Below are 26,847 nucleotides of genomic sequence, written 5' to 3'. Positions count from 1 at the left end.
GTTCTCAGCCCGATATATCTTCCTTGCTGTATATCAGAGAAGAGTCACCATGTGTTGTGTATGTGTGTGTGTGTGTGTGAGAGAGAGAGAGACAGAGAGAGAGAGAGACAGAGACAGAGACACAGAGAGAGAGAGAGAGACAGAACATGGAGATCAAACCCAGCAAGTACACACTGTCCCACTTAGCTACTTCCCTAATCCCTCACTTTTTTTTTTTTTTTTTTAATACGGGTTAATTTCAACCTGTTAACTTTCAGGTAATAAGAGTCAACCAAATTATCTGAGAACCATTATTATGGGACAAACTTACTCTCTTGTTTTCCTATGAATCTCTTTTATAATATGTGGGATTCTATTTCATAATATGGTCAGAGGAGACAGATGTCACTCAGCTGAGGGCAAGAGCACAGACCAGGAGGTAGGGAACACAAACAACCTCTCTCCTGGGGGCAAACTGCTTCACAAGAAGCAACGGAATCCACCTGGTTCCGGAGCAATCTAGCAGCAGCCAGCCAGCCCCTTTCGAGCCACAGGGGAGGATAAGCCCCTGCAATGGAGGGAGTGGTTATGAAAAAATCACGGGAAAATAGACAAGGGAGGGTGGGAAAAGAACACCTTAGGAAAAAACTCTTCTGAGGCCCTGGAGCTACACAATGGGGGTGTTTGGGGAAGGGAGGAAAAATATTCCTGTTTCCTGAGACAGCTCCAAGAAATCATGAGTGGGTGTGAGAAACAAGGAAGCTTATGGACTAAAAAGAAAGAAAAGAAAAGGAGGGGGGTTGGGGAGTCAGGGAAGGGGAGAGCAGGATCTGTGAGAGACAGGGGAATTAAAAAACACCATGGCAACAATGCAGTCCACCTACCCCTGGCCGCCCACCCACAGCCTGATTCTTTCCTGACGCATTTTGAGAACAAGCTGGTTCCTACCAGCTCAGGAAGGTGAGCAAACCCAGAGAGCTCATTAAATCCCAGCTCTGCGACTCTTGCCTGCCTGCAGATAGTGAGCAAGGAGGACATAAATAGAAGTTATGTAACGTCTCTTTGTTGATTCCTGTGCTCACCAAAAACATGCGCATGACCTGGTTTTTCTTTAAAGTTCGCCTCAGCCTGCTGGTGGAGGGCTCTAATGTAGTTAGGTGTCGCCTTAAAGTTTAAACAGCACGATACAGACATCCAAAGTTAAAGGGACTCCTCAGGCCCAAGTCAGGAACCCTCTGAGTCAAGTACACTTTGGATATTAGAAAACAAACAAAGCAATAGAAAAGACAGGTAAAGAATCTTGTGACTTCCTCTTGGAACCTTTCCTGGTGGAAACTGAAAAAGCTGGGAGTAAACCTACCAGGCAAAGCCAGTCTCACAAAAGTGACTCCCTGGGTAGACCTGAGTATTTGAGACCAAGGTTTCCAACTAAGTGCTGGATTCTAACCACCTTCTGGGCACAGAAAGGTGTCTGTCTGTCTTTCTTTTCCTTAATGGGCAAGACAGGAAGAAACCAATAGACTACTTCATGAAAAACTGATACAAACAAACCTTCCATTGTAAAACCAACAGGTCCCAAAACCTGGCCTGTCTTAGACCCTCCAGAGGCAGCGTCCTGGACTCTGTCACAGACTTCCCTAGGCTTCCTTCTAAGGAGCTGTACTTATGTTATGCCCAGATCATGGAGTCCCCCCAAAACCAACTAGGAGACCGAATCCTGTATGTAAAAGCAAAGGGCCTTTATTCTTACACAAGTTAGCAAACTTGTCTCTCCATGTGTCCAACATATTGGAGTGGTCGGAGAGCCCGGAGCTCAGTTAGAGTTGGGTTTTTATAGTATCAAAAATGGGGGTGAGGGATTTCTAAGGTTTAGGACCCCTCATTGGCTGATATTTGTCTAGGGGTGTCCTGGTGCAAAGCAATGGGTGTGTGCTGGCAGGTGATCCTTTCTACAACGGTTGGAACGTTAGGAATTTCCTTTGGATGTTCTGTTCCTGGGTGGTGCCTGGGTAGTCTCAATTTGTGGTCTTTATCGGAACCAGATATTGTTTGAGGGTAAACTAAACTACTGAGACTCAGACCTCTATTGAGCTTGTCATGGCTGGGTCCTACACTTATAGGACGTGCCTGTGAGCCAGAAGACTTCCTGTTTAACTTGTTAATGCCATCTGACTGTTTCAAAACTGTTACCATGGAAACTTGCCCCTAGCAAGCATTCTTCAAGATGATACTACAGGTACTGGAGAATATAACGCCCTTAGTCTTAGGAAGCTTTTCCTGAATCTTAGAATGTAGAGGTACACTAGGGACTTTTAAACCCTTAATACATGGGTTTCAACTGCCTTGTTTTCAAAGGTCAGACAGGTAGGCATTAGTCAAATGAGGGGTGGGTTGTGATCACCCCAGAGCACATAAAGGCCCCACTTTAGTGATACAGCTCTATATGAGCGTTTTCAGTTCAGGGTTCTGGCAAGCGAAAACACTCCGTTGGGCTATAATCAGCTCAGCGGCTGCCCTTCAGCAAGAGATGCTCTGGTTCTCATTGTACTATGGGATTTCCTTCATCATCAGAAGTCACAGGTAGTCAAAACCATAACAGTTAAATCAGGCAGGAGGCTAGGGATCAAATGAAAGCAATTAAGGCTATCTTTATTGCAATATTAAAATGGCCTATGTGACTCATATAATGACGAGGACATGAGGTGGCTGTTGTTTGTTTTGAGTTTAAGAAGATCAAAGATCATCAACAAGGATTCCCGGTGGCCGAATACAACAAACCCCTCACCTAACCCAGGAGGAAAGAGACACAAGATTCAAGGCAGTTGTGGCCGAGACAGGACAACCTCTGGTGCACGCGGAGCCAGTCTTTCTCTAAGCCCGTCAGCTCCGTGCCTTCTCCTAGTCTCCATCCGTGCAGAGAAGCAAGCATTCCCCCCTTCTACAGTACAGAGAGTGAAGAACTGGCAGAAACTGACACATCTTCATGTGCCGACGCAGCAGCGTTGCCAGGTAACAAATGTAGAAATGTACTCAGAAAACTGTATGTGACAATACGCAACCTCCGCTCTGCAGCTGATAACCAAGAGAGTGTTAAAACACTATGTTCTCTTAACACTTCAGTTTTAGTGTGAAAATAAAATTAAATGGGATACTTCCTCTTGTAAATATAAGACAGGCATAAATCTCACACATGCATGCCAAACTGGGGATAGTAGAAGGGGTGTGCAACACCCATCTGAGGTGTATCCCAGCAATCCCTCTCCCTCCAGATAAAGTCCAGAAAACACCTAGAGATGTAAGGACGGAACAAGTGCTTTTATATGGCTGGATACACTCACCTCTGGCCAGACAAAGCTACACACAATGAGAATACAAACACAAACGAAAGAAAAGCTTATGCACCAATGAGAGGCCAAACATGTTTCCTTGTATGGGTTCAAAAGTCAACCTTTAAAGCTAACTGGATATGCCAAAGCAGCTAGGGCTTGCTTCTCAGATCAAAAAGGAACTATGGCCTTCTCTCACCTCCAAAGATAAGACACACACTGCTATCTGGCATGGCCACGGTCAGAATGAATGCGCACTGATGAACTTCCTGCCTGTGTGACTGAAAGGCTGTGTCATGTGGAATGTAGGTGAGAGAGTGTGGAAGGAGGAAAGCTTGCATTCAAACCTTGCTTCTGATGTCTCGGGACAGTGATAAGACTGTTTTTTGTTGGGCCTCAGTTTCCTCATCTGTAACTGGGGCCAGCTCATGTAACCCAACATAGTGAGGGATACTTGATGAAGCCAAGAAGTCCCTTCCCTTTCTTGTCATTTCCTCAAAGAAGAGTACTCTTCAGCCAGCAAAGGTTTGGATAGGGGGTATATCTAGCCTGTTTAACTTTGTTGAAAAGTGGGCAAAAGCTGAGCTTCACTAAGCCCCGCATATGCCAGTGAGTCTATGCTCTTTAGATGCAAGGGGAGAAGTCTCAGTGATCTAACTTTTCTTAAGACCTTTAATTAAATGGTCTGTTTTCCATGTCATGGAGGGGAGCCTCAAAGGAAAGCCTTCTTGTCACTAATTTTCATGGATCTGAGAACTGGACACTTGCTGAAGGGGAAGATGCATTTAATAAGCACAGGCTTTATTTGGCAAGTGAGTGACAGCCAAGCTGAAGGGAAAGCCTTTCATGGCGTATTCTTCTGTCATTTACAGCAAAGTTTATCAACGAAGCAAAGCGATCAACCACACAAGCTACTTCTGAGGTTCTAGAAGGGCAGCACATTCTTCAAAGAGGGCCTGCCACCAAAGATAACAAGATTCCCAAAGGGGAAAATGGGCCCATTAGGGAAGTTGGTGAGACTTCTCAGCACTGTGCAGAGACCAAAACTAAGACTCCTGCCAGGGAACAGCATCTATGCGACCACCAGCTATTCTGTCTTTCTGAGAGCCTTGAACCCTGTTTCCTCTTCTATAAGAAGGGGTCACAGCAGCGCCTTTCACACAGGACTGACAAATGAAGCAAAAATGAGCCTGGGCAGTGAGGGCCCATAGCTGAGTTCCTGGCTTCCCGTACTCCTTATTTCAGTTGGTAGTCATTATTATGAAAGAATAAAGGAAGGCGCTAGCCCATGAGATAGTTCTTCATTGACTTTATGTATTTATTTCCTTAGGGCTCTGAAAAACCTAATTCCTTCTTATCCTTAAAGAAGGCACTCCAGTAAGATGTCAATCAACATTAGCAAGCTCTCCTGACATTGGCAATGGGACAGGTAAGTTGTTAAAATAACACGGTGGCATGAAGGACCAGGGCCAGATCATCTCTTTCCTCGGGGAGTATTTCCTGAGCACAGACTGTGGTGTTCATGCGGGGGAATCAGATGGATTCCTGACCAGGGAATTAAACTCTTGGGTGTGTGGGAGCGAGAAGAAGTACAGCCCGAAAGTAAAAGCTACTACTCATTAGCAAGAACTATGTGTCAGGCCCCATGCTGAGCTGAGTACCTCCACATATGGTCTCACCAAGTTCCTAGGAAAGACCTAGAGAGTGGGATCAAGAACACTGACTCATATGCAGGGTAAGTGTACTCCATCCATCACATACAGGAGCTTCTCTAGCGTCCTGGGTGGGGCAGGAAGCTTGAACCTTGGTTCCCTTGGGTCTTTACCCAACCCCAGTTGAGGTTGAATCATTTCTATCCCAAGTAAGGCATTGACCAGAAGTAGAGACCACTGCTTCTGCTTCAGGGAATCAAGAGCAAGGTTTCAGAACAGGAGACTAAGGGAAAGTGAGCATGTCCCACGCAGAGCAAAGGTATTTCGGTACATGGCCCCACCCAGTTGGCCAGCATGCAGGTGTAGGGAAAGACAGTGTAGGGAACGAGAAGGCAGAAACCCAGACACTGCCTTGTCTTGCAGGGCATTCACAGACTTCACCAGCATGGCAATGGAGTCTGTTCTCCATGGGTGGGGGGGGCTTTGAAAACAGGCAAAAGGATGACCAGGCTTCTCTTTGGAGGTGTAGTCAACACCACTGTTAGAAGATGCAGGGTAGCTGTGGCAGGGTTGTCCTACTGCTGAATGGGGTTAAGTACCAAACTGGGTCTCATGTAGTCAAGACAGGTAGGATGCAAATCAAGGTGACAGAGAGGATGAGCTCCAATGACTTAGGCTTGTTTTACAGCCCTACTCTGACCCTAGCCGGTCCACTCTGCACATATTATTAACTCTAGAGTGTCAATTTCCTGGCTCAAGGGGATAACCGAATGCTGGCTGAAAACCACCAGGAGGTAAAATGGGCACAGAATTAATTCGTGGCCAATAGTAAGACAGAAAGGTAATTAACAACTTCAAGGATTCTAGCTTAGGTGGCTGGGTGGTTGGCGGTGGAGAGTCAGTCATGGGCAAAGTCTTGACATAGAAATGGCCTGGAAGAGAGGAGAGCAGATGGCAGCCTGATGGGAGTCATGCTACTTAGAGTTAACTGAGGTAAAGATGCCCTAAAGGGATTTGAACAGGGATTTATAAATCAGTAAAGAGGTGGGACCCAGAGCTTAAATCTTTGGGAGCTGTTGGCAGAAATGCTGGCTGGGAAGGCCTTGAGAAATGAATGAGATCATGCAGGAAGTATACAAAAGGAAGAGACTATGGGAGACAAGGTCTCATCAGCTCAGGTATTTCAAAGGTAACTAGGAGCCATTAGGGATCCCTGTCTTTTCCTCTGTGAAAACCTCTGTGAGAAGCACAGAAATAGCAGTCCATGAGGCTATAAGGAAGTGACTAACCTTAAAGTGGGAGGCCCTTGGGTTAGATGGTCAGAGAGGGCCCACAGATCACACGTCTGGAATCTCAGCCACATGGACAATCCCCTGAGGATGACTGCTCTACCCTGCCTTCTGGATCTAGGATAAAGGCAGCTAGCAGGGGTAAAGATATATAATAAAGAGAAAAGGGCTTTTCCTCCATGGAGGAACCAGTTTTCTAAAAATAAACCCAACCTTATCTCACTTCCAAAAAGAAGATAGGATGGTTGGTTGGATAGATGGACACATAGACAGAGAAGATACTTATTACCCAGGATTTCCTATTGTTTTCTGACTGAGTGGCTACAATATCTTGAGACTTAAGACACTGTTCATCTGATGAATACTGCCTAAAATCTGTAACTGTTGGTTCTGGAGTAGGGGCGAACTCAGAAGAAAAGAATAAAATCCACTCCTCTTTCCTTAACGTGGCTTATGAGTCAGTAATAATAATTAAGCAAGTCGAGGGGTTGGCAAATTATTTTCAGAAAGATAACATGGTAAACATCATAGGTGCTAAGGGTCTCTATTCCAACTGCTCGGCTCCATCCCTGTGAGTGGGAGGTACCATGAAGAACACTGAAGGACAGCTTTGTTTCAATAAAACTTTATACAAACATGGTCAGGTGGTTATACGTGGCCCTTGGGCCATTGCTTGCCATCATGAGAAGGAGAATCTGGTGTCTGCTTGTATTCTATATTTAGAAGTCACAAGGACAAGTGTAGAGGAGTACGGACCTAGAAGTGAAGGGAGATATAGAGGGGAGAAAAGTTGACCACTGTGGGTTCTGGAGAGGCCCACCTTATAAATGATTCAAGAATTCTCTGATACCTTTTTCATCTTTATTTTTTATTTTATGTGTGTAGATGCTTTGTACGCTTGTAACTCTGTGCACCACATGTGTGCAGTGATCACAGAGACCAGAAGAGGGTGTCAGAACATCTGGAGGTGGAGTTACAGATGGTTGGTAGCTGTCATGTGGGTGCAGAAAACCAAACCATCCTCTGGAAGAGTAGCCAGTGTTCTTAACCTTTGAGGCAGCTCTCCAACCCCTTCTCTGACATTTTTATTTCCTTCCCTGTATACTTGCAGAGACTGCAAAATTTGAGCACTCCTTCAGAGCTATCTGCCCTTGGAACCTGCCTATAGGTTTTACAGGAGAGAAGGAAATTAGAACTCTGCTCCTTGTGTTTTCTTCCCAACAATTTTAGTTTTCTTTGCGGATGGCCGGAAGAGCTGATATATAACATCAAAGTCTACTTCTGTTTGTAGTGTCAACTTTGCTGCTGAGGAAAGAATATCGGATTTTCCCTGCTCCCTGGATCTACCCATGACAATAACAACTGTCAGTCTTGGATGAATGAAGCTGGGATTCCTACAGCAGTGTCTTGCCTTGAGCTGCAAAACCGGGTCCTTTTAGGCCCATGCACTACCAGGTTGTCCCTTGGGCAGATCCACTAACGTCAGAACTCTGAGAATTAACATTTTCCTTTGCCAGGAACTTAGCTCAGTTTGATGTGCCCAAGTATGGTAACTACTGTGTGTTTTGTACACACATGGAAGCTGGGGAACGGCATTAGGTATCCTTTTCAATCAATCTCTACTTTAATCCTTTGACAGTCTCTCTTTAAACCTAGAATGAGACTTGGTGAACAAGCCTCGGAAAAATGCCTGCTCCTGGCACTCATCATGCTAGCTAAGCTAACAGGAGCACGTGTGACTACATGCACATGAGAATTTGGGCTCTCATGCCTGTCCATATCCACTGAGCTACCTCCTAGCCCCTACAGTAACTACTTTTGAATTACGACCTACTATGAGACTCAGATTTAGATCAGTAATCCAAAGGACCTTTGCTCAATGACAGCCTAGTTTCCTGGAGAGGGACAGGAGGACAATATACTCAAAACTCAAAGCACTGGAGGCAGGGAAGAGGACAGGCTAAGTCAGGAGCACAGTGCACCAGAAAAATCGACCGGGTTGCCCTCTGCCTTCTACTTCATCCAGCATGGCTACCAGTGTAAGAAGTGATACATCAAAGGCGATCACACTTCCTAACTTTCCGGATGTCCAAAATCAAATACACACCCAGAAAGGTTTAGATAGACTGAGTGTGACAATAGGGAAAAACAGCACACTCCACAAGTCTTTCTGGGTGACAAACCACTTCACAAAAGTAAACAAACAAAACAAAACAGAGGAAATCTTGACAGAAATCAATGCCAGTGAACAAAGTCTGTCTTTACATAACAAGACATTTTATGAATGAATAAAAACAAATATCCACACAGAGCAAGAGCTTTGCAGGAGCTGACTGCTCCACAAAGCACTTTCTATGACTCAGCAGGCACCCTGAGAGGCAGCACCTGTAACCAGCTTGCTCTCAAGGCAAGCAACCAGGCAGAGAAGGGCTAGGAAGATCCCTTGGGCCAAGCATCTTACCCCCTTGCTCGTTGTTTAATCTTCTGGAGAGTTCCACAACAGACTTTGTTTTCTAACCCCCATTACCAAAGAGAAACTGAGTTTCAAAGTCAAAGTTACTCAAGGATGACAAGGTCAAAGCTCAGATTCCAATGTCATGGAAGTCAAAGGCCTCCATATGGTGGGGCTCCCTGTCAAGGCTCTCTCCCAGATCTCTGACCATTTATGCATCAATTCTCCAAGGAGGGTCAGGACTCGGGGATGGACCCTAGATGTGTTTTTCTGGCAAGTGTGGAGGCCTCACTGTTTAGACCCCTCAATTTTGACTGGCAGACGCTGCCCAGGAGGTGGGGGTGTCTCCTAGAAATGTCAGACCGCCTTTATCAGTTCTTAATGGCAACAACCGTAAATCCCTAGGTGCTGGTGGGAGAACTGTCTAGACTTTGGGCTAGCTCACTTATTTCCCACATGGATAAAACCTGAGGTTAGAAAACACCACTTGAAAGTGACTCATTTTTAGCTTCCCTGCCAAAAACAACACCCATTTACATAACTTGCTCACATACCAATCTTTCCTCCTCCTCAGGGTGACTGCCCTGTCAAACTGAGGCAGATCTCACAAGCTGGCCTTCCCTTTGGTGCCAGAGAATCAAATACCCTATCTACCTGCAGCTCTCTAAGATGTGGGGGTCACAGGCAGCCAAAGAAATGTGTGCCTCCCATACCGTGCTCAGCAGTGATCGGTTGGGAACGGGTGTAATGTCATAGCCAAAACTGGCTGGGACCCATTTCTTAGCCCAACCTCCAGAAAGAACAAGAGTGGTGGGGGAAAGGCCCCACGAATTAGGGAACTCTCTTTTCTCAGAGGAGCACAGCCGAGTTTCTACACTGAGTGCGCATCTCACATTTTCCATCTCTAGCTGCGTACGTGCAGAAGGAAAAGCTCTCACTGGGTGTGTCTGTAACCTAGACCTTGGCAGAGGAATAGACGTGGGCAGCCACTTGATACATGAAAATCACTGTGTTTCTGCAATTGGAAGCAAGTACTCCAAGAGGGGGAAACATTTAAAAAAAGATTATTCTCTTAGTTTGCTATGGAATGCTCAACAGTCAGGTTAGCATATATCTCCCCCAAACATCTGTATTAACATTAAAAAAGCCATATATGTTCAGAGACAGATTTTCCTCCTCCACATTCCAGGTAAGGACAATCCCGTCCTCTGCAGGGAAGAGGAAGCAAAGGGAACTTCCCCCTGGGGCTGGTGGGAACATCTTTGGAGGAAGGAACACAGGAGTTGGCAAGGACTTGAAGGACGGATATACAGCGCCATGAGGCTTACTGAGCGCTGTGTGTGTGCCAGAAATTAATTCATAAGCAAATGCTTATTTTATAGTTTCCCACTTGCGACAAAACATCAAGCAGAAAGGAAATATTTCTTCTGGGGGCTGGCACTGGAGCGGGGGACAAAGTAGCAGGAAGTGTTCTTCAAGCTAAGCCTGATCTCCCACTGCCTGACAAGTGTGTCACCCATCCAGAGAGCCTAAGGGCTGTGGCACCATCTCCATGTTCCTGGGAACAGATGTTTTGAAAGCCCCAGGCAGGAGAGTTACCACCATTGGAGAAGCTGCGGAAGAGAAAGAAGATTCTGGAAGCCTTGGGGACAGGGCTCCTCCGAGTCCATTATGCCACACTAGGAAACGGACTGACTTTGGCCTCCAGTACTTCTCAAGGCTCCAGGTGATGACAGATCAATGACGGGGTGGGAGATGGGCAGGGTGGGGGATATTTCAGGACAAGAGCGCTCAGCAAGTGTGGCCCTGTCATTAGGTCTGGTTTCCTACTAACTGAATCTTTTGACAGTCTGGCCAATTATAATCCAGGACTTCTGGAGAGCTACAGTCCCCAGTGACCCGATCCTCAAGACGGGACTGAATTTTCATACTTCATCCAAAGGGAGTGGATGTGTGTCAACACTTTTTGCAAAAAATGAACTGCACTTCCAAAGAAAAACTACATTCACTTCCCGAGACAAGAGGGCCGTCCTTTCCTGGCCCTGCCAGTTCATGGCTTTGACTGACAGGTGCTGGAACGCCACAGTCAACGGTAACTGAGTGAGGATGAGCGGATTCCCAAGGGTGGCCCAACATTGCCCTCTCCCTTTTCCTCTCAATGGCAGCCTGAGTCCTTTTGCAACTGTGCTGGCTCATGGACAGAATATGGTAGACAGGCAAGGCAGCAGGGTGGTGGTGGTAGAGGGAGGAAAGCTACAGCAATGCTTCACTGGATAAGAGTACTCCCTGATCTTCGAGAGGGCCAGATCTGGAACCCAGGACTCCAAGTCTGGAGTCTCACGTGCACCACTTTCTGGACTCCACAGGCTCAGACCCACACACAGAGTCACACAATTACACACATACTTAAAAATAAAAATCAAGATCAGAGTGAAAAAAGGATGGACAGCTTCTGTTGCTTTGAATACTTCTCTAAAAACCCAGCCACCATGGTGTAGGAAGCCTCACCCACAGAGAGAACCAGTACTGGCCCGCTTTAGCTGGAGAACCACCAGCAGCTGCCATAGCCCAACATGCGGCCATGACAGTGACTCTGACTCTCCTGAAGAGTGCAGCCCAGCCAAGGCCACATGGAGTGAAAGAGCCACCTAGCTGAGCTTCAGCCCATAGAGGCATGCGACTCGTATCAAATGACTCTGAAGACTTGAAGGGGTTACTCATGATAGATAGCAAAGATGGCTGGTATGGGAGGCTTGGCTCTGTAGCTCTGACTTACAGTACGGATGTTCATGTGTGCATACCTCACAGGAAACTGGGAGTCTTTTCTTTTTTAAGTTTTTCAAAACAGGGTTTCTCCTGGAACTCACTCTGTAGACCAGGTTGGCCTCAAACTCACAAGAGATCCATCCGCCTGCCTCTGCCTTCCAAATGCTGGGATTAAAGGTGTGAGCCATCACCTCCTGGCAGAACTGGGAGTCTTAAACAAGATATTGTCAATGAAAAGGAAGGCTACAGAGTGAACCGCCAAGAACACCAAACTGGCTGCTAGCTAGCTGTAGCTGCTTCTCCAAGACCCATATTTTAACACTTTTCTTAATTTTAACAACTGTCATACAATACCAAACTGACTCTTTTGGTATTCAGTTGGATAGATTTTCACACACATATCCAATTTTGTGACTCCCAGTAAAAGTAGAACAATACTTCCATGCCTCAAATATTCCCTTGGGCTTGACCAAATTCTCCTGTTGTTCCTGACCGTAATGAGGGCTGATCTGTTCCCTATTACTACCCTTGTCCTTCCAAAGAATCATATAAACAAAACTTACAGCATGTCACTGTCTGGGCAGTGCGGTCTTTCTCTCAGTCTACCATGTGCGTACCCAGGCTACTGACCCATTGCCAGCTTAGCCCATTGGCACGGGTGAGTTCCTGCCACATGGATGCACTATGGCTGATTTGTCCAATCATTATTCTTCCTAATAATTGTTTTCACCACTTAAGATGACTCCAGGAGTGCACTTCCTGGGGAAATACTTAATACTGTTTTACAAACAGCAAAGTCTTGATTGAAAGCTCCGAGGAACACCAGATGTCCCTGCCAGTCTCTTACTTGGTGAACAGGGGAACAGGGACTGAGGGAGAGACTTTCGAACCTCACACAATACTGGATTCGAAAGCTGCTTTCATTTTGCTTGTTGATGTAATGCAGGCAGGAGAGACCCTTGGAGGAGGTGCCGCGGTGCATTAAACCCGGCTCCAGACAGACCATGTGTGACTCTAGAGCACACAGCCCAGCCCGCTTCCCTCCATCCTGCCTGCAATCTGTCACTGGCAAAAGCAATGCTCAGAAAACCCACCTGACCACAGACTGCCGTCCTTTCATGAGAACGTGCACGTCACGCTGAGCAGGAAGTGGTAATGGGCAGTGAGTTCCAGTTAGGGTGACCCTGTCTTTCATGGACCTCGGCGTTTGTTTCAGCAATCATTAATAGCTGCCCCTTCAGTCTTAGCCAGACTCGCCTCCCAGCTGGACGTTTACTACTTTGAACCAGTTTCTTTACAGCAGGACCAAACTCTGAATCACCCTCCCTAGGGCTTTAGGGTTCCTGTCCTCAGCTGGCCCTAGATGCAACCCGAGTTCGACATCATTTTCTCAAGAGAAAAGAGAAGTTTTGGGTAAAGGGGGGAGGGGAGAGTGAGCTCCCCAGTCAACTCCATACTAGAAGAACAATTCCTGGAACCATAGGCCTGATTCCATGTAGTGGACCAGGCTGGGCCCCTAGAGGTCGTAGGAGGGGATGGGGTGGAGGGAGCAGGAGACCGAAGGCTATGTCCTTGTATGCTGGCACGAAGCCTACAGGTTACCCACACCCGAGCCCTTCACTCATCGGCGTCCTGGATCCTTGGAGAGGCAGGAAAGAAAGTGGTTCTACCCCAAGTGGCTGACCAGGACTCTGTTGCAGCACCTCATCTTTAGCCAAAGTGTGTGAGTCATGAGTGTGTGAAAACATGGAACTAATATTCATAATTACTGCATAAGATAAAGAACTGGAAGGAAAAACAGCTTCTGTCTGCCTAGCCGCCACTGTCAGGGGTATGCTGTGAAAAACAGGGCAGCTTGCCAGAACCTCCAGATTCCACCTCAGCAGTGAGCCTCGGAGCTGGCAGCCTCAGCCCTGTGAGCCGCCCCAGGCTTCCTTTATTTCCTCACCAGTGGTGGCTCAGAGCAGCTACTCATCCCAAGGACGGGAAGCCTCCAGAGACAGCAGGGACTTCTGTCCTCCCACGTCCTACAGCCAGTTAGCCAGCATGGACTCAAGTGCCTGTGAGACCAGGCCTGGCCTCAGCAGATGGTATCAGCTTCACCCACTGGTATCGATTCCTCTCTAGCACCCAAGAAATCCTCCCCCGAGCTAGTTCTGCTGCTATCAGAGAGTCACCAAGAGGTAGAGTGTTTACCACCTTGGCCATACGTCACTGCTATTTTACCTTTAAAATGAACAGACTTCACTGTGCATACTTACGGTAAACAACATGATATTGTGAGGTCTGTATAGGCAGTGAATGACTTACTCCAGTGAAGAAAACCCGCCCATCTAACCATGGCCTTACTCACATATTTATTTTTGTTTCTGGGCAAGAACAGGTAAAATCAGACTTTTCATAGATATCATACAGACTGCAGTTTCATTACCTATATCAGCTCTCGTCTAGGAGAGTAGACTTGTAAATTCTGCATATTTGCAACTTTGCAAATTTGTGTCCTGTTTTCCCCCTCAGTGATGGGGACTGAATCCAGGGCCTTACGTATGTGTGTTAAGTGCTTGACCACTGAGACATATTAGCATGTGTTTTTCACCGAGACAGGTCCTACGGCCTTAAACTTTCTATGTAGGAGAGGTTGGCTTTGAATTCACCATCCTCCTGCATCTATTTCCCACATGCTGGGATTAGAGCAAATTGACTTTTGTTGTTGTTTTAAGACAGGGTCCTGGAACTGATGTGGGAATTCCCTTCTGTATGCTGTGAATGTGTTTTATTACCATTGGTTAATAATGAATTTGCTTTGGGCTTATGTCAGCACAAAAAAGAGCAAGGCGGGAATTCCAAGCAGAGATAGAGGATAAAAGAAGGCTTAATCAGGGAGACACCATATAGCTGCCGAAGGAGACAGATGCTGGAGAACCTTACCGAAAACCACAAGCCTTGGGGTGATACATAGATTAATAGAAATGGGTTAATTTAAGATATGAGTTACTTAATAAGATGCTTGAGCTTATAGGCCAAGCAGTGTTGTAATTAATATAGTTTCTGTGTGATTATTCGGATCTGGGCAGCAGAGAAACAAAAGAGCAGCCTCCGCCTACATTCTATAAACCAGGCAGCCCTTGAACTCACAGAGTTCTGCCTGCCCTTGCCTCCCACATGTTAGACACCACTATGCCCAGTCAGCAAATTAATTTTTAATTTTTGAATGTCTCTTTCTTCCTTCAGTTTATCTGTCCTCTGCTGATGGATTTAGAGCCTTAAATGACAGTCTTGAGCTTCCTTAGAGGGCTACATTGCTCCTCATATAAATCCCAACTCTCATCTACACCTTGTACCCTCTCCTGCACAGTGTTTTTCAGTCTTGAAGACCTATCCCTTGCTCAGGTCCCTCTGGGTTTTGTCACCCAGGTGTGCCAAAGTCTCCCTACGTTGCAGGCCCTATATTTAGATTTTCTCTTGCAGGAAAAGCTATGCCCATTCTTCAAAACACAGGTCACCAGAAAACGTTTTACAAACCCTTTAACTCCTTATATTAATTGATCGATCGATCTATCTATCTATCTATCTATCTATCTATCTATCTATCTATCTATCTATCTATCTATCTAGAGATAGAAATATCTCCTTATATACCTCTGTCAACAACAGAGCTTATGGGAATTCCCATAAGCTCTGTTGTTGACACGTAGCTTCCTATATGGATATATATATCTCCTGCATCCTTGCTAAACATTTTCATTGTTTTTTTGAAAATGACTTCAGAAATTCTTAGATTTCTTCAGCTAGTGAAGCCTTTTAAAACACATGTGGAGGTAGCATGGCTTACAGCTCAATTGGCAGAACATTTGTCTGGCCACGTGGGCATTTAGATGAACTTGTCTGGTCCCAGGCGATCTAAGACAAGGAGCATTTTAGCATGGCTACCGTCCCAATGCAGGGACCTGTTACTGTGAATCAAGCAGTTGAGGGAAAGTGGATCCCATCAAGGCGAAGGACCCACTAATCCAGCCGTTCTCATTCCCAGAGAGAACTCAACAGCAGTCAATAGAACATGACTCATGTGCACATGTGACGGCTCAGACAAACAGTAGACTTTGCTACCGGCACGGGTGAGTAACTTATTGCCACAAATCTCTGTGCATAATAAGGAACTTCAAAGTGTATGCTGGGTCAAGTAGGGATTGGAGGGCAGAAAGAAGGGCCCCTGAAGTAGGTTATGCAAGGCACAGGGTTCCAGGCTGGAAGAATGAGCAGGGGCCGAAGTCTAACACGTGCTGTGTTGGCTACGTCAAGTGTCCTAGCCCAGGTCACATCTATCCTCAGGAAGAAACACCCTTTTCTGATGCAAGAAGAGCTGAGACTTCAATAGTACAAGTTCTCAATTTAAATGTAAGGCCAAGAGTACGTCAGGTCAAATATAGACATGGGAAAATCTTCTATTACATGGATTAATCTGAACAAAGTTTGGATCAAAATGTACATGTGTATATATGCTCACAGATGCATACATCCAAAGAAAGTCTTATTCAGGGAGCTCGCAGCAAAAGAAAAACTCAAGCAGAATGAAATTGTAAAAATAGTTAAAGGGCTCAGAACTCAGGAGGCAGAGTCCGGAGGATCATCAGAGGGCTGAGGCCAGCTAGTCTACACAGTGATTTCCAGGCCAGCCTAGGATTCATGGAGACACACATCTCATGACCACACAAACAACTCTTAAAACAAAAGGAATCATTTTAACTGGCATTTCTAGTCCAGCATGGTAGCCTAGTTGTGCCTGTAATCCTACTACGAGGGAAGCTGAGGCAGAAGACCGGTCTGAAGCCAGGAGGTCAGGGTCAGCCTGACCAACATAACAAGAGCCTATCTAAAAAAGAAAGAAAAACGAAAGAAAAAGCTACATATATGTAAAAATTGTTATATACATATAATAATTAAATTAAAATTCCTTTAAATAGACTCTTTGGGGCTGGAGAGAGAAGAAAGCTTACAACTTTTACGGGTGACCCAGGTGTAGCACTCACAAAAGGTGGCTCCCAAGTGCCTTAACTCCATTTCAAAAGGATCGAAAAGTAAGTAAATCTTTTTTTTAAAGTCTCTTTAAGGACAGTGCAAAAATTAATATTGTTTAAATATTTTTAATAATACATTATTTTAAATATTATTTAAGAATTTGTATCATACTTAACTAACAAAAAAATCCATTTATTCATCTCTGACTAACTAATCTGGCCTGGATCTCTTCCCCATTAGTCATTTGCTTTCATTGATCTTTCAGTTAACAGTAGTCACAGAGTCAACAGATAGGTAAAAGTTTTAGTGCTTCTAAATAGCACTGTGTCTCAACACCCTCTGCCCGTTTAATGATGAGAACATCTATATTCCTGAGTAGAGACTAGACAGACTTTAGCCAGTCATCTGACAACACATTATGGATGGCATGCCTATTCCATTTTCAAACGCATCTTATAATTTGAAACTATAGTTCCAAAGACAAAATAATCACAGTATGAGAAAAATGGTCTCTGCCTCATGAGACCACGTCTCTGCACCTCCTGGGGACCTGGTCCTCAGAACTGGGGTGCAGCACTATCTGCCCTCCTACCTGGATGGTGGTGTTGCCTCCTTCCAGAAGCGCAATGGCCAGGAGAATGCTCTCATGGAACACTCGGTCACTGGATGCGTTCATTATGAGGTCGATGACCAGATTGGAGGCTCCCTCCTTGTCGAGGTGACACTGAACCTCAGCCAGGCTCATCTCACCCCTGCTCGTGGAGCTGGATCCAGGCCCTCCCCCTGGAAAGACAGAACATTGCTCTTACTAAGGACACAGGGAACAATTGGCATTTTTGCATATTCACTAATCACCGACCTGGGAGCTGTAAAGGAAGCTCCAAATAGTCACATTATTTCCTTTAACCCTCTCAGCAAGCTCATTATTACAGAAAGGTACAGGCGCTTGTCTTTGGACTTGCAAGTGGCAAAGATGGTACTGAATTCAGGCAGATGAGATGAAGGAAAATGATACATTTTCATCGAGTGACCCAAAGCCATTCAGCCAATATGGTCTCTTAAAATACAATGTCTTGGGGTGTAATTATTAAGAGTCAAATCAAAAGGAAACCTCTCTTAGACTCCTAGAAAAGCATCCCCTACCACAATCCCCACCAGCCCTCGTTCAAACAAACTAATCCTTTCACATTGAGCATTCCTGCAACAAGTGTTAAGGCAGTGCTTGCTATGAAGGCAAGAACTGGAGACAGTGGGGGTGTGGTGTGCTGTGAACAAAATGAATGCAGTCCCCCATCTCCACAGCTCTTTAGACAGGATGAATACAGTGGAGAGGAAAGGGTTTATGTCACTCAGTGGGATGGTTTCTGGTCATTTTTGGAAAGTCCGTATTTAAGAACATGCCTTCAATTCTTATTAGCAATAACCGAAACAATAAAACAGAAGAATGGTCTGAGTGAGTAATTTCAGAATGCAAAAGTCATCAGTTTCCCTACATAGGTCAACACAATTCGCTGCTCTCACATCAGCCCCAATATCTGCGGAACATCTGCCATAGCTATTTAAGGCAGCCCGCACTGATGCATCTCCATCGCGATGCCTCCCGATTTCCTCATGCATCTGTCAAACAACACACATCAGAAAATAAAGAGAAACAGTTTTGAGCTGTTGCATGAGAAATGTTTCTGAGAGAATCATGGTATATTTGGAGTTTGAAAAGCTGAATTTCATTTCCGAGATGGCCAAGAACTACACTTTCACTGAAGCCTGCAAAGCTCATTGAACCAGGCAGACAAACGTCAAGTCTTCATCAAGTAGGAAAGTCAAACACCCTCTCTATAAGCTGCTAGAATGAGTATATTCAATACTAGGACTATAAAATAAAATTTAGATGTGTTTTATTTTATGTGCATGAATAATTTGCCTGCATGTACTGAGGCACACCACACGAGTGACCTGTGCTTTTAGATGTTTGAAGAGTACACTGGATCCCCTGCAACTGAAATTACAGATGGTTGTGATCGCCGTGAGTGTTGGGTCCTCTACAAGTTTAACAAGTGCTTTTAACTGCAGAGCCATTCCTTATGCCCAAACATTATGATTTTTATGTTTTGCACGGAACTTTCTAAGAATCTGAAAGAAGCTGTCCCACAACCACAGCTCCAAGATTATGCCTCAACAACCTGCTTTTGTGTCTTGAACACTGGGCTACTGGTTCCACGAAAATCCTAAACTAGGTAAAATTTGCCATGAAGCTCAAAACGTTTATAACTTTTACCTGCTAGTGTGCCTAAAATAACTTCCACCACCTTTAAAGATTTGTTTTTAAATGCTTTTACTTGTATTTTTAAAAAATTTTTGGTCAACTCCTATGAGTGCATGAACACAATTTTATATATCTTTGAAACAAGTTTCCACTCCCTTGTTAAAGCGTGCTAAAAATAGTAATCGTCATGTAAATGGGTAACTTGAAGAGTCTTTGGACAAGCCCTCATGGCATTCAGTAGGCACAATAAAGGCTAACTGTCATCACTCTGGCTGCCAGTAGCCTCTTCCCTTAATGAGTAAATACAGCTGCTCATAAGCACAGGACACGGGACAGTGAAATCTAGTTCACGGCACCATCCTAGTATTCCAAGAGTGTCACTGCATGGAAAACGGGAGACAAAAGATGTAGCAAAACATACATGTAGGGATGTAGGGAAATACTGTCTTATAGGGGAAGTTGTTCATGCAGCAAACTGATGGTTGGCCAAAGATAAAAAGAAGGTGCAAAACAAAAACAAAAATAAACAAAACAAAACCAAAACAAAAAAAAAAAGCCCTGCTAATACAAATACATCTAAGTTTCAAGTTGTCAGGCAAAAGCAGACAGCTACATGTGAACATGCTCAATTCACACATGACACTCATTAGCAGAGCACATAGCCTACCTCCTCCCCCAGGCTTGCTGGGTCCTCCTGGTGACAGTGGGCCATTGCCAAAGCTCGTGAGGCTCTCTCTTCTTCCTGAAGGTCTGATGTTTCCATAGTAACGGTTGACCAAAATTTGCCTGAGTGCCTCACCCTTAATTCAAACAGGATAATGAAATCAGATCACAAACTTAAAGCATAATTGAGCGACTAATATTTAAATAAAAAAAACACATATAACTGACCCAGTTTTACTCAGTGGGGGAAAACAATGAATAAAAATTATTTAAAAAAAACTTTGAAGTCAACTTCAACTATTTTCTTAGGGAAGATAAGAGGCTTTATTTTTATTTTGAAAAACTGGTGGTACTCTAGACTACTAAATTTTGAAGTAGCCTCGCACAAGGATAAAGATAAAGACAGAACAGTAATTCTGAAGGGCAACTAACAACAACAACAACAAAAATGGAAAGCCCTTTGGGTTAAGCTGATAAAATTTGGACAAACTGCAACTTTTACAGGTCAGCTTCCACAAAGCAGTATAAAAATGTTACTCAAGGCATGGGGTTTATCCCAAAGACCTGGAGAAGGGGAAAACTGTTTTGAGGGCTGGCCTTAAACTCACTACAGAGCTGAGAATTATCTTGAATTCTGGGTTCTTCTGTCTCTACTTGCCATGTGCTGGGATTACAGATGTGCGGCATTATGCCTGGCCAAGAAAATAGTAAGATATTATAGTAAGAGTTTAAGTTGATATGGTAGTTGACAGAAAGTCTTTCTTACAAAGATGGCAGATGGGGACAAATGGTGAAGACAAAACAACACTAGAGGAAATAGGTGGCCATTCTTAACCTGTGGGTCTCGACCCCTTTGGGGGACTGTCAAACAACCTTTTCACAGGGATAATAGTAGACCACCATAAAACACAGATGATTTACATTACAATTCATAACAGTAGCAAAATTACAGTTATGAAGGAGCAATGAAAATAATTCTATGGTTGGGGTCACCATAACATGAGGAACTGTATTAAAGGGTCACAGCCTTGGGAAGATCAGGAAACACCAGACAAGTGGGAGATTTCAAAAATGCTGATCACAAATCGGCAATATGGATAAAACAACCCCTGGATTTACTTAAATATAAGACAGGAGAAAAGAGAAATGGGGAAGAGATAAAAGAGGTAAGGCTGAATGGGAGCTGAGAGCTGAAGCTGAGTTATAGACAGAAGCTGCCCAAACTCTTCCAGCTCCTTTAGTACGCATGTCAAGTTTACCTAATAAAAAGCTTTAAAAATATAAACAGCAATGGAATCCTGGAGAGTGGACATAATCATCTTTTTTTTTTTTTTACAATTCCAACAGAAGCAATATGATTCGTTTCATAGCACCGGGGTGCTTGAACGAGTCACACAGGAGTAGAGTTTATTCTCAGCTCACACCTTTCCCATCCCAGTCCTGAGGGAGTCCTGGACCACCAATTCATCTCTTTCCCAGGGGCAAAGTAGTAAGGTCTGGAGTCCCCCCAGGACAGCAAAAGAGAGCTAAGTGGGGAGTCTAGCAGAGGGAGGTGCTGAGAACTAGCAGGTCTCTAAAATAGCATCAAGAGTTCGGAGGAGACCTGGAACTGAAGCATGAGTCAGTAGAATTTAAAGTGATTTGTTAAGAAGTGCTGAGAATAGGTCTGGAGACTTTAGGGAGGGGTGTGTGAGAAACGACCAAGCAGGGAGGGAACAGACCAGGAGGGTGGTGTCCTTGGGGGAAGCAGGCAGCCAGGGTGAAAGGGAAAAGGCAGAAAGCCTGGATCCTGCCAACTGTCAAGGTCTACCAAGCAGCAGAGCTACACTGCCTTGTTCATCTCCTTTGTTAATTGATGCTGGTAGCCTGAGCCCAGAGGGGCACAGTGGATGAAGTAAACCAACAAGAGAAGGTGCTGAAAGCTTGCTACTTATTTTAAAATGAAATTGCAGGAAATGGGGGGAAAAAACAAAAACAAAACCCGAAACCTCCCTTCTCCATTCCTCTCCCGAATGGAGAGCATTTCCTAGGGTCAGCTTATGAGAGCTATTTCCTACCTGGACCGACAGAAAACTCATGATGCCAAGACTGTGTCCAGCGAGGAAGTCCCTTACAATATTTAAAGTATTTTTGAAAAAAAAAATGCTTGCCAGAGAGAAAAAGTTTAAGTTGAGGTTTCTTCACGGCTCAGAAAACCCCGGTTTGCCATAAAGACACAGCTTGACAGGTGCTCTATGCCATGGGCTTGGACAAGTACATCGGCATTCTCCAAAGCAGTCCCTAGGAAACCGGGGACTTAAAAGCTGACTTCAGGAGATTACAAACGTGAAAGAAACATTCATGAAGAACCACTAAGAAAGAAATGGGAAAGGCAGGTGACGTTTGCGTTGAATGAGAGCTTACAATCTCCATTTTTAAAATAGCCGGATTCTAGTCTAAGTATTCTTAGTTTGAGTAAGAACAGGATCTGAGTAAAATAGGTCTTTAGTAAAGGTTCGGAAGCCGCTAACTAAATCCCCTCTCAGCTGTGAAGAGACCTAAGACCAGTCACCTTGTTTTCAGACCATCTGTGTCACCATCAAGAGAAGAGTCAGGAGGACAGCAGAGCTGGGTGGTCAAACCAAAAGATGAGTGATGGGAGCCAGTCGGCAAATATGCACGTCTGAGCCTTTACACAACAATTCTACTTTGGACCAGGAGGACCTGGCTTTCACCTCCCAGGGGTTGTTCTCTTCGCAACTCTTGGTTTTGAAGGGAAACGGCAAGACTGGGGTCTGTTTGCGATTAAGCGGGCAGGAGGTAAAGAAGAAGGGAACATGTGGGCTCTGCACAGGAAGTCCATGTTGATGCAGTCCGGATGCCCAAGGGATACAGAGGGACTGCACATTTGCATTCTGCCTCTCCTCAACAGAAAACCCCTAGCAGTTTCCATAGCAACAGATGCATCAAATGGTACATTTTCCCCCATCGGAGAATATCATGAAATGTGATCATTATTGGGGGAGGGTGTAGAACACATCCCACCCACGAACTTTCCCCATTCTTATTATAAGGTCTGTGGTACATATTCATCTCACCATCAGTGTGTGTGTGTGTGTGTGTGTGTGTGTGTGCATGTAGATGTGCACACACAGAGAAATTTAAATATATAGAAAGAACAGAACAAATAGGAATTGCTTTGGCTTATTCTTAAAAAATAAAGTTGCTTTGCTTTTTTCTGTAAAAAATAAAGACAGGGTTTTAGATAAAAAGGAACAGGGAGAAGACATGAATAAGCATTATTAAAAGTTATGCAAATCTCTAGTGTTTTTCTGTGCCATTGGTTTAATTTAAGACAAGTTAAAATCTTCAGAGAAAAGCCTTCCTAATCATCTTGATATAAATTACTCCACAGCACTAAGTTGTCCACCATGTACCAGGATAATGGCATCTGAGTGCAAGGGAGCAAACAGCGACTTCCCCAGTATTGTCACTTCAGCTTTGGCACTGAGCTGTGGGGGTACACTTTCCTCCCCGCTCCTCATTGCAGTTTTTGCATCTAGAGCAAGTAAACAAATACCCAGTGTTTGTCTTCAGGTAAGAAACTTCACACATAATAAGTATTACCTAAGACTGAGAAAAATGAAAAGTCAAAGAAAGTTTCATTTGTAGTAAGTGTCAGGTTCAAATAATGACAGCTGGCATATATATATATATATCAGTCCTGAGCTCAGAGTTCCCCTCTATCAGAGAAGTGGCTAATGAGGTGTGTGGGAACCCAGCTACATGCTGAACAAGGGACCCAAGAGTCAATACATCGCTTGCAAAGGAGACGGAGGTGGCTGGGTTCCCACGTTCCAGGCACCTAAAGCGCTCGTCCTTTAGGCAAGGTCACCCCTTAGACTTGAGTAGGTCACATCTTAGTACTTAAGACTGCATCTGAATTTAAAAACACCTCCCTTTTCCTAACCTTTCTGTCTACACAATCACTTATGCGTTTCAAACTACAACATGAAACTGCCTTAAACACCTGAGACACGGGGCTTCGTGCTTCCTGTGCGCAGCTCAGCTCCTGTCCTAAGAGATGGGGACTAGTATCATTCCCATTTCACAGTGGAAGAAACCAAGACATGGGAACACGAACTAACTTACAAATCACACATACAGTACCTAGCAAAAGAGGGCTGCATCTGTTTCTAATACCATTTTTGTTTTGTTTTGTTTTCTTATGCTGGAAAAGCTTCAGGCATTAAGGGTGGCTGGGTAGTTTTGCTGGCTACTTCTAAAATATAGGATAATTCTTCACTAACTGGCAAAACCCGGAAAGGATGCAAATGTAAGTGACCCTAGCCAGTGAGCTGCAGGGGATATAGGCTGTTAAGGGGCATCATGTCCAAATCTGGCCCAAACGCAGATGTCCTAGAAACTATCCCTTAGCTAGAGAGGTCATAAAACTCATTTCTCTACCAAGGCAAGAAAATGGAGCAAAATCTGAGGACAGTGGGACAGGGCAGGGGTTAGGGTGTATGAACAGAACAAAGGTGCTCAGGCTACCCATTTATGTCAGGAATAAATTTTCCATGACACAAAAGACCACAACCCTATAACAGTCTTCACAAAGACTGCTTATTTTGTAACCATGCGACTCTGGGAAATATGTTAAACCTCTGAGCCTCAACTCTCTAACCTGTGCTATAAGGAAGAGGGCCTTGCCACTGGGTCAGCATACTCTTATTAAAGAGTGAGACATGGACATACATGGGAGTCTTAGCACACTCCCGAATAAGTTCTCAGAACAGAGATACACAGCTGTCTTCCAGAAATGGCTACTGTGACAACCAGTGCTGGTCCGCATATTCATGCGTATATACATCTTATAGAAAATTCTTTGGCAGTACATAGCCAGCATTGTAAGAAAGTACCAATCCTTGGTCTTAGGTGGCATTCCTCTTCTAGGAATCTATTGAAAGATACACATTTGTTTCCTTCTCAGAGGATAAAAAGTGACAAACTCCTTCCTAATTTGGGGAGCTTTGTGTGACTGCTGGTGTTCAAAGACTCACTTATTGCTGCCCCACCAGAGGCTGACATGTAACATTAAATAAGGAAACAATCCAGTGCTGAGAATGTGCCTGTGTTTGTTGGGACACAAGCTCTCCCACAGGTAAGACACTGACCGACGGGAAAAGGAGGAAGTTAGCACTCTCCCGGCTGGGCGGCTGGGCGGTGTAACTACACTCTGCTGGCAGCCTGCTTTTCTGTTTATTGTAAGCCGGCCATAAGGCTTACCAGTCACTGCAGAAGCACAAAGCTGCCCCATCAACCTGTTCAGAAAACCATCACGAGGAAGGAAGGTGTGTAATGCTTCCTCGGTTATTATTTGGAGCTTGGTTGTGCATAGTTCTTTTCAGGTGGATAATAGCGCTGCCAGCCAGTTTCACCTCTGTGCAAGGGGATGATTGGTCCTAAGCCAATTCATGTTTGAACAATATTAACACCAACAGAAGCTGTCTTTAAATCATACTTGTGTGGTTGAGGGGGGAGTTACAGTCATTGGCTCCCAACACACGAGACTCAAGACTACATACCCTTTTATGGTCTTCCAGTTGCCTCAGGGGTGGACTTGGTTCAAGCTCCTGCTAAGCATGCAGAAATTCCATTTTAAGTATGGCACTAAGGAAACACTACCATCTTCAGCATCAGTCACAAACAAAATACATTATGAGCTCAGATACAGTCAAGGTTACATAAAAGAACTATCTTGTTTTGTGGTTTTTCCCCAAGGTATGAATACTTTAGATTCTTTTTAGCAGCTGTCCCAACCCCTCACCCCATGACATTGTTTCAAATGAACTTTTGGGCCAATATTGCCCTGTGCAAAGATTGTGAATGGCAGTTCTATAGGATATGCTATTATATTAACCCCAAAGGGGCTATAAAACAAGACTCAGCTGGGAAAGTCCTTATGATTGATACATGCAGCACTGAAGAGCACATGCATACGGACACCGATACATACAGTATGGCTCAGACACATAGCTGAGACCAAAGCACTCCCTAACCCACCAGCACTTGAGTATCCTAATCAAACTGCTAGTGAAGAGCTCTGATTAGAATACGGCAGGCTGAGCGCTGGGAAACACCTGCACTGCACCTCAGGCCTTCTAGCAGCTGTGTCTGACTTTTATCATTTCCGACAGACTTCTCTCTGATAAAGAACCTTCCATTTGAACTCGAACTCCTGTGATTTTGCAACAGTGTCCGAAAGGAACTTTTCCCACCCGGAAACATGCCGGCCCTAACAGTTTCTCTGACCTTACTTCTTAACTCCCTTGGAGTTAAGTCCTTCATAGAGTCAGTGGAGCTGGGAGCTGGGAAGGACGGGACAGGCACACCGCCTTAGGCAGCTTTCTTAGCAGCTTCTGGGAAAACTATAGACTCATGTCCTGAGTACAAGATCTTTGCATGGGATCTGAAGTCAATCCATACAACAGAAAGATCTTAACATTTCAGGATCCCTCACATCCAGACTAAAAAGGATTAGTAGTGAAGACCCCTCAGGGGTTCATCCTCCCACCTGGAGCTTGCTTAGTTTAGTTCTACCAATGGAGGACTTTCTTTCTACCCGCAAACAGCCAACACAGCAAGGATTAGTCCCCAGCCTGCTAGATCTTGCCCCCCACCCCATGCCCATCACTGGAGTGAACGGCTCATCATGACAACGCACACACTCAAATGGGAAAACTTAGAAGCACCCGTATTTGCTGGTACTGCAAATACAGGTGTGTAACACACCTCTGTGGAGTTCTCAGCTTCCGGGGCCTGTGGTAGCTAATTGGAAGTAAAACGAAGCATGTTAGTCATGTCATTTGCATGTTACAGACCACAGAGAAGTCTGCAGACCAACACTGAGGGACAAAACATGGAGAGATCACAGATCGGTGATTTTGCTGAATCACCCATTGCATGGGGCTGGGCCATTGAAGGGGAACAGCGACCGGATGTTTAAAGTAAATGAGATGTGGTGTGAAAAAGGCTGACTGATATGAGATACAGGTTTAAAATTAGAAAAGACTATCACTGAGATGACTATAATTTCCACTGTCACCATGACTCGATTTGAAGTCACCAGGGAGTCACACTTCTGGGTGTGTCTGTGAGGACCTTTCCAGAGAAGTCTTATAAGGAGAGACGATGTTCCCTGATTGTGAGTGGCACCATTGTACAAAGGGAGAAAGGAAGAAACCAACAAAGGCGGGCATTCATCTCCTCTATGTCTGACCTGTGCAACAGTGATCAGTCACCTGGAGTATCTGCCACAGCCAGACCCAATCTCACCAGTGTTCCTTCTGAGCCACGACGGTTGTAAACTGTGAGCCAAAATAGACCCTTTTCCACCTTGCGCTGCTCTAGTCAGGCACTGCGCTACAGCAATACGAAAGCTGAAAGAATCACTAGCCAG

The 26,847-nt window shown here is 44.8% G+C and overlaps 1 protein-coding gene across 1 annotated transcript in view; it reads right to left on the bottom strand.

Moving 5' to 3' along the window:
* Itpr1 (inositol 1,4,5-trisphosphate receptor type 1) overlaps window positions 1-26,847 on the bottom strand; it is a gene marked incomplete at its 5' end in the record, with an annotated part of 210,471 nt that overhangs the window by 90,457 nt on the left and 93,167 nt on the right. The window contains 3 exons of the mRNA XM_050124741.1: window positions 17,073-17,263; window positions 19,411-19,543; window positions 24,974-25,024. Of these exons, the coding sequence (XP_049980698.1) occupies window positions 17,073-17,263; window positions 19,411-19,543; window positions 24,974-25,024 (375 nt within the window). The remainder of the gene's footprint in view (window positions 1-17,072; window positions 17,264-19,410; window positions 19,544-24,973; window positions 25,025-26,847) is intronic.

This window comes from Alexandromys fortis, unplaced genomic scaffold (assembly GCF_014885135.2).
Source record: "Alexandromys fortis isolate MF-2015 unplaced genomic scaffold, M_Fortis_MF-2015_v1.1 scaffold_234, whole genome shotgun sequence".
Taxonomy (NCBI): Eukaryota; Metazoa; Chordata; class Mammalia; order Rodentia; family Cricetidae; genus Alexandromys; species Alexandromys fortis.
This window is presented reverse-complemented; position numbering and strand designations above follow the sequence as displayed.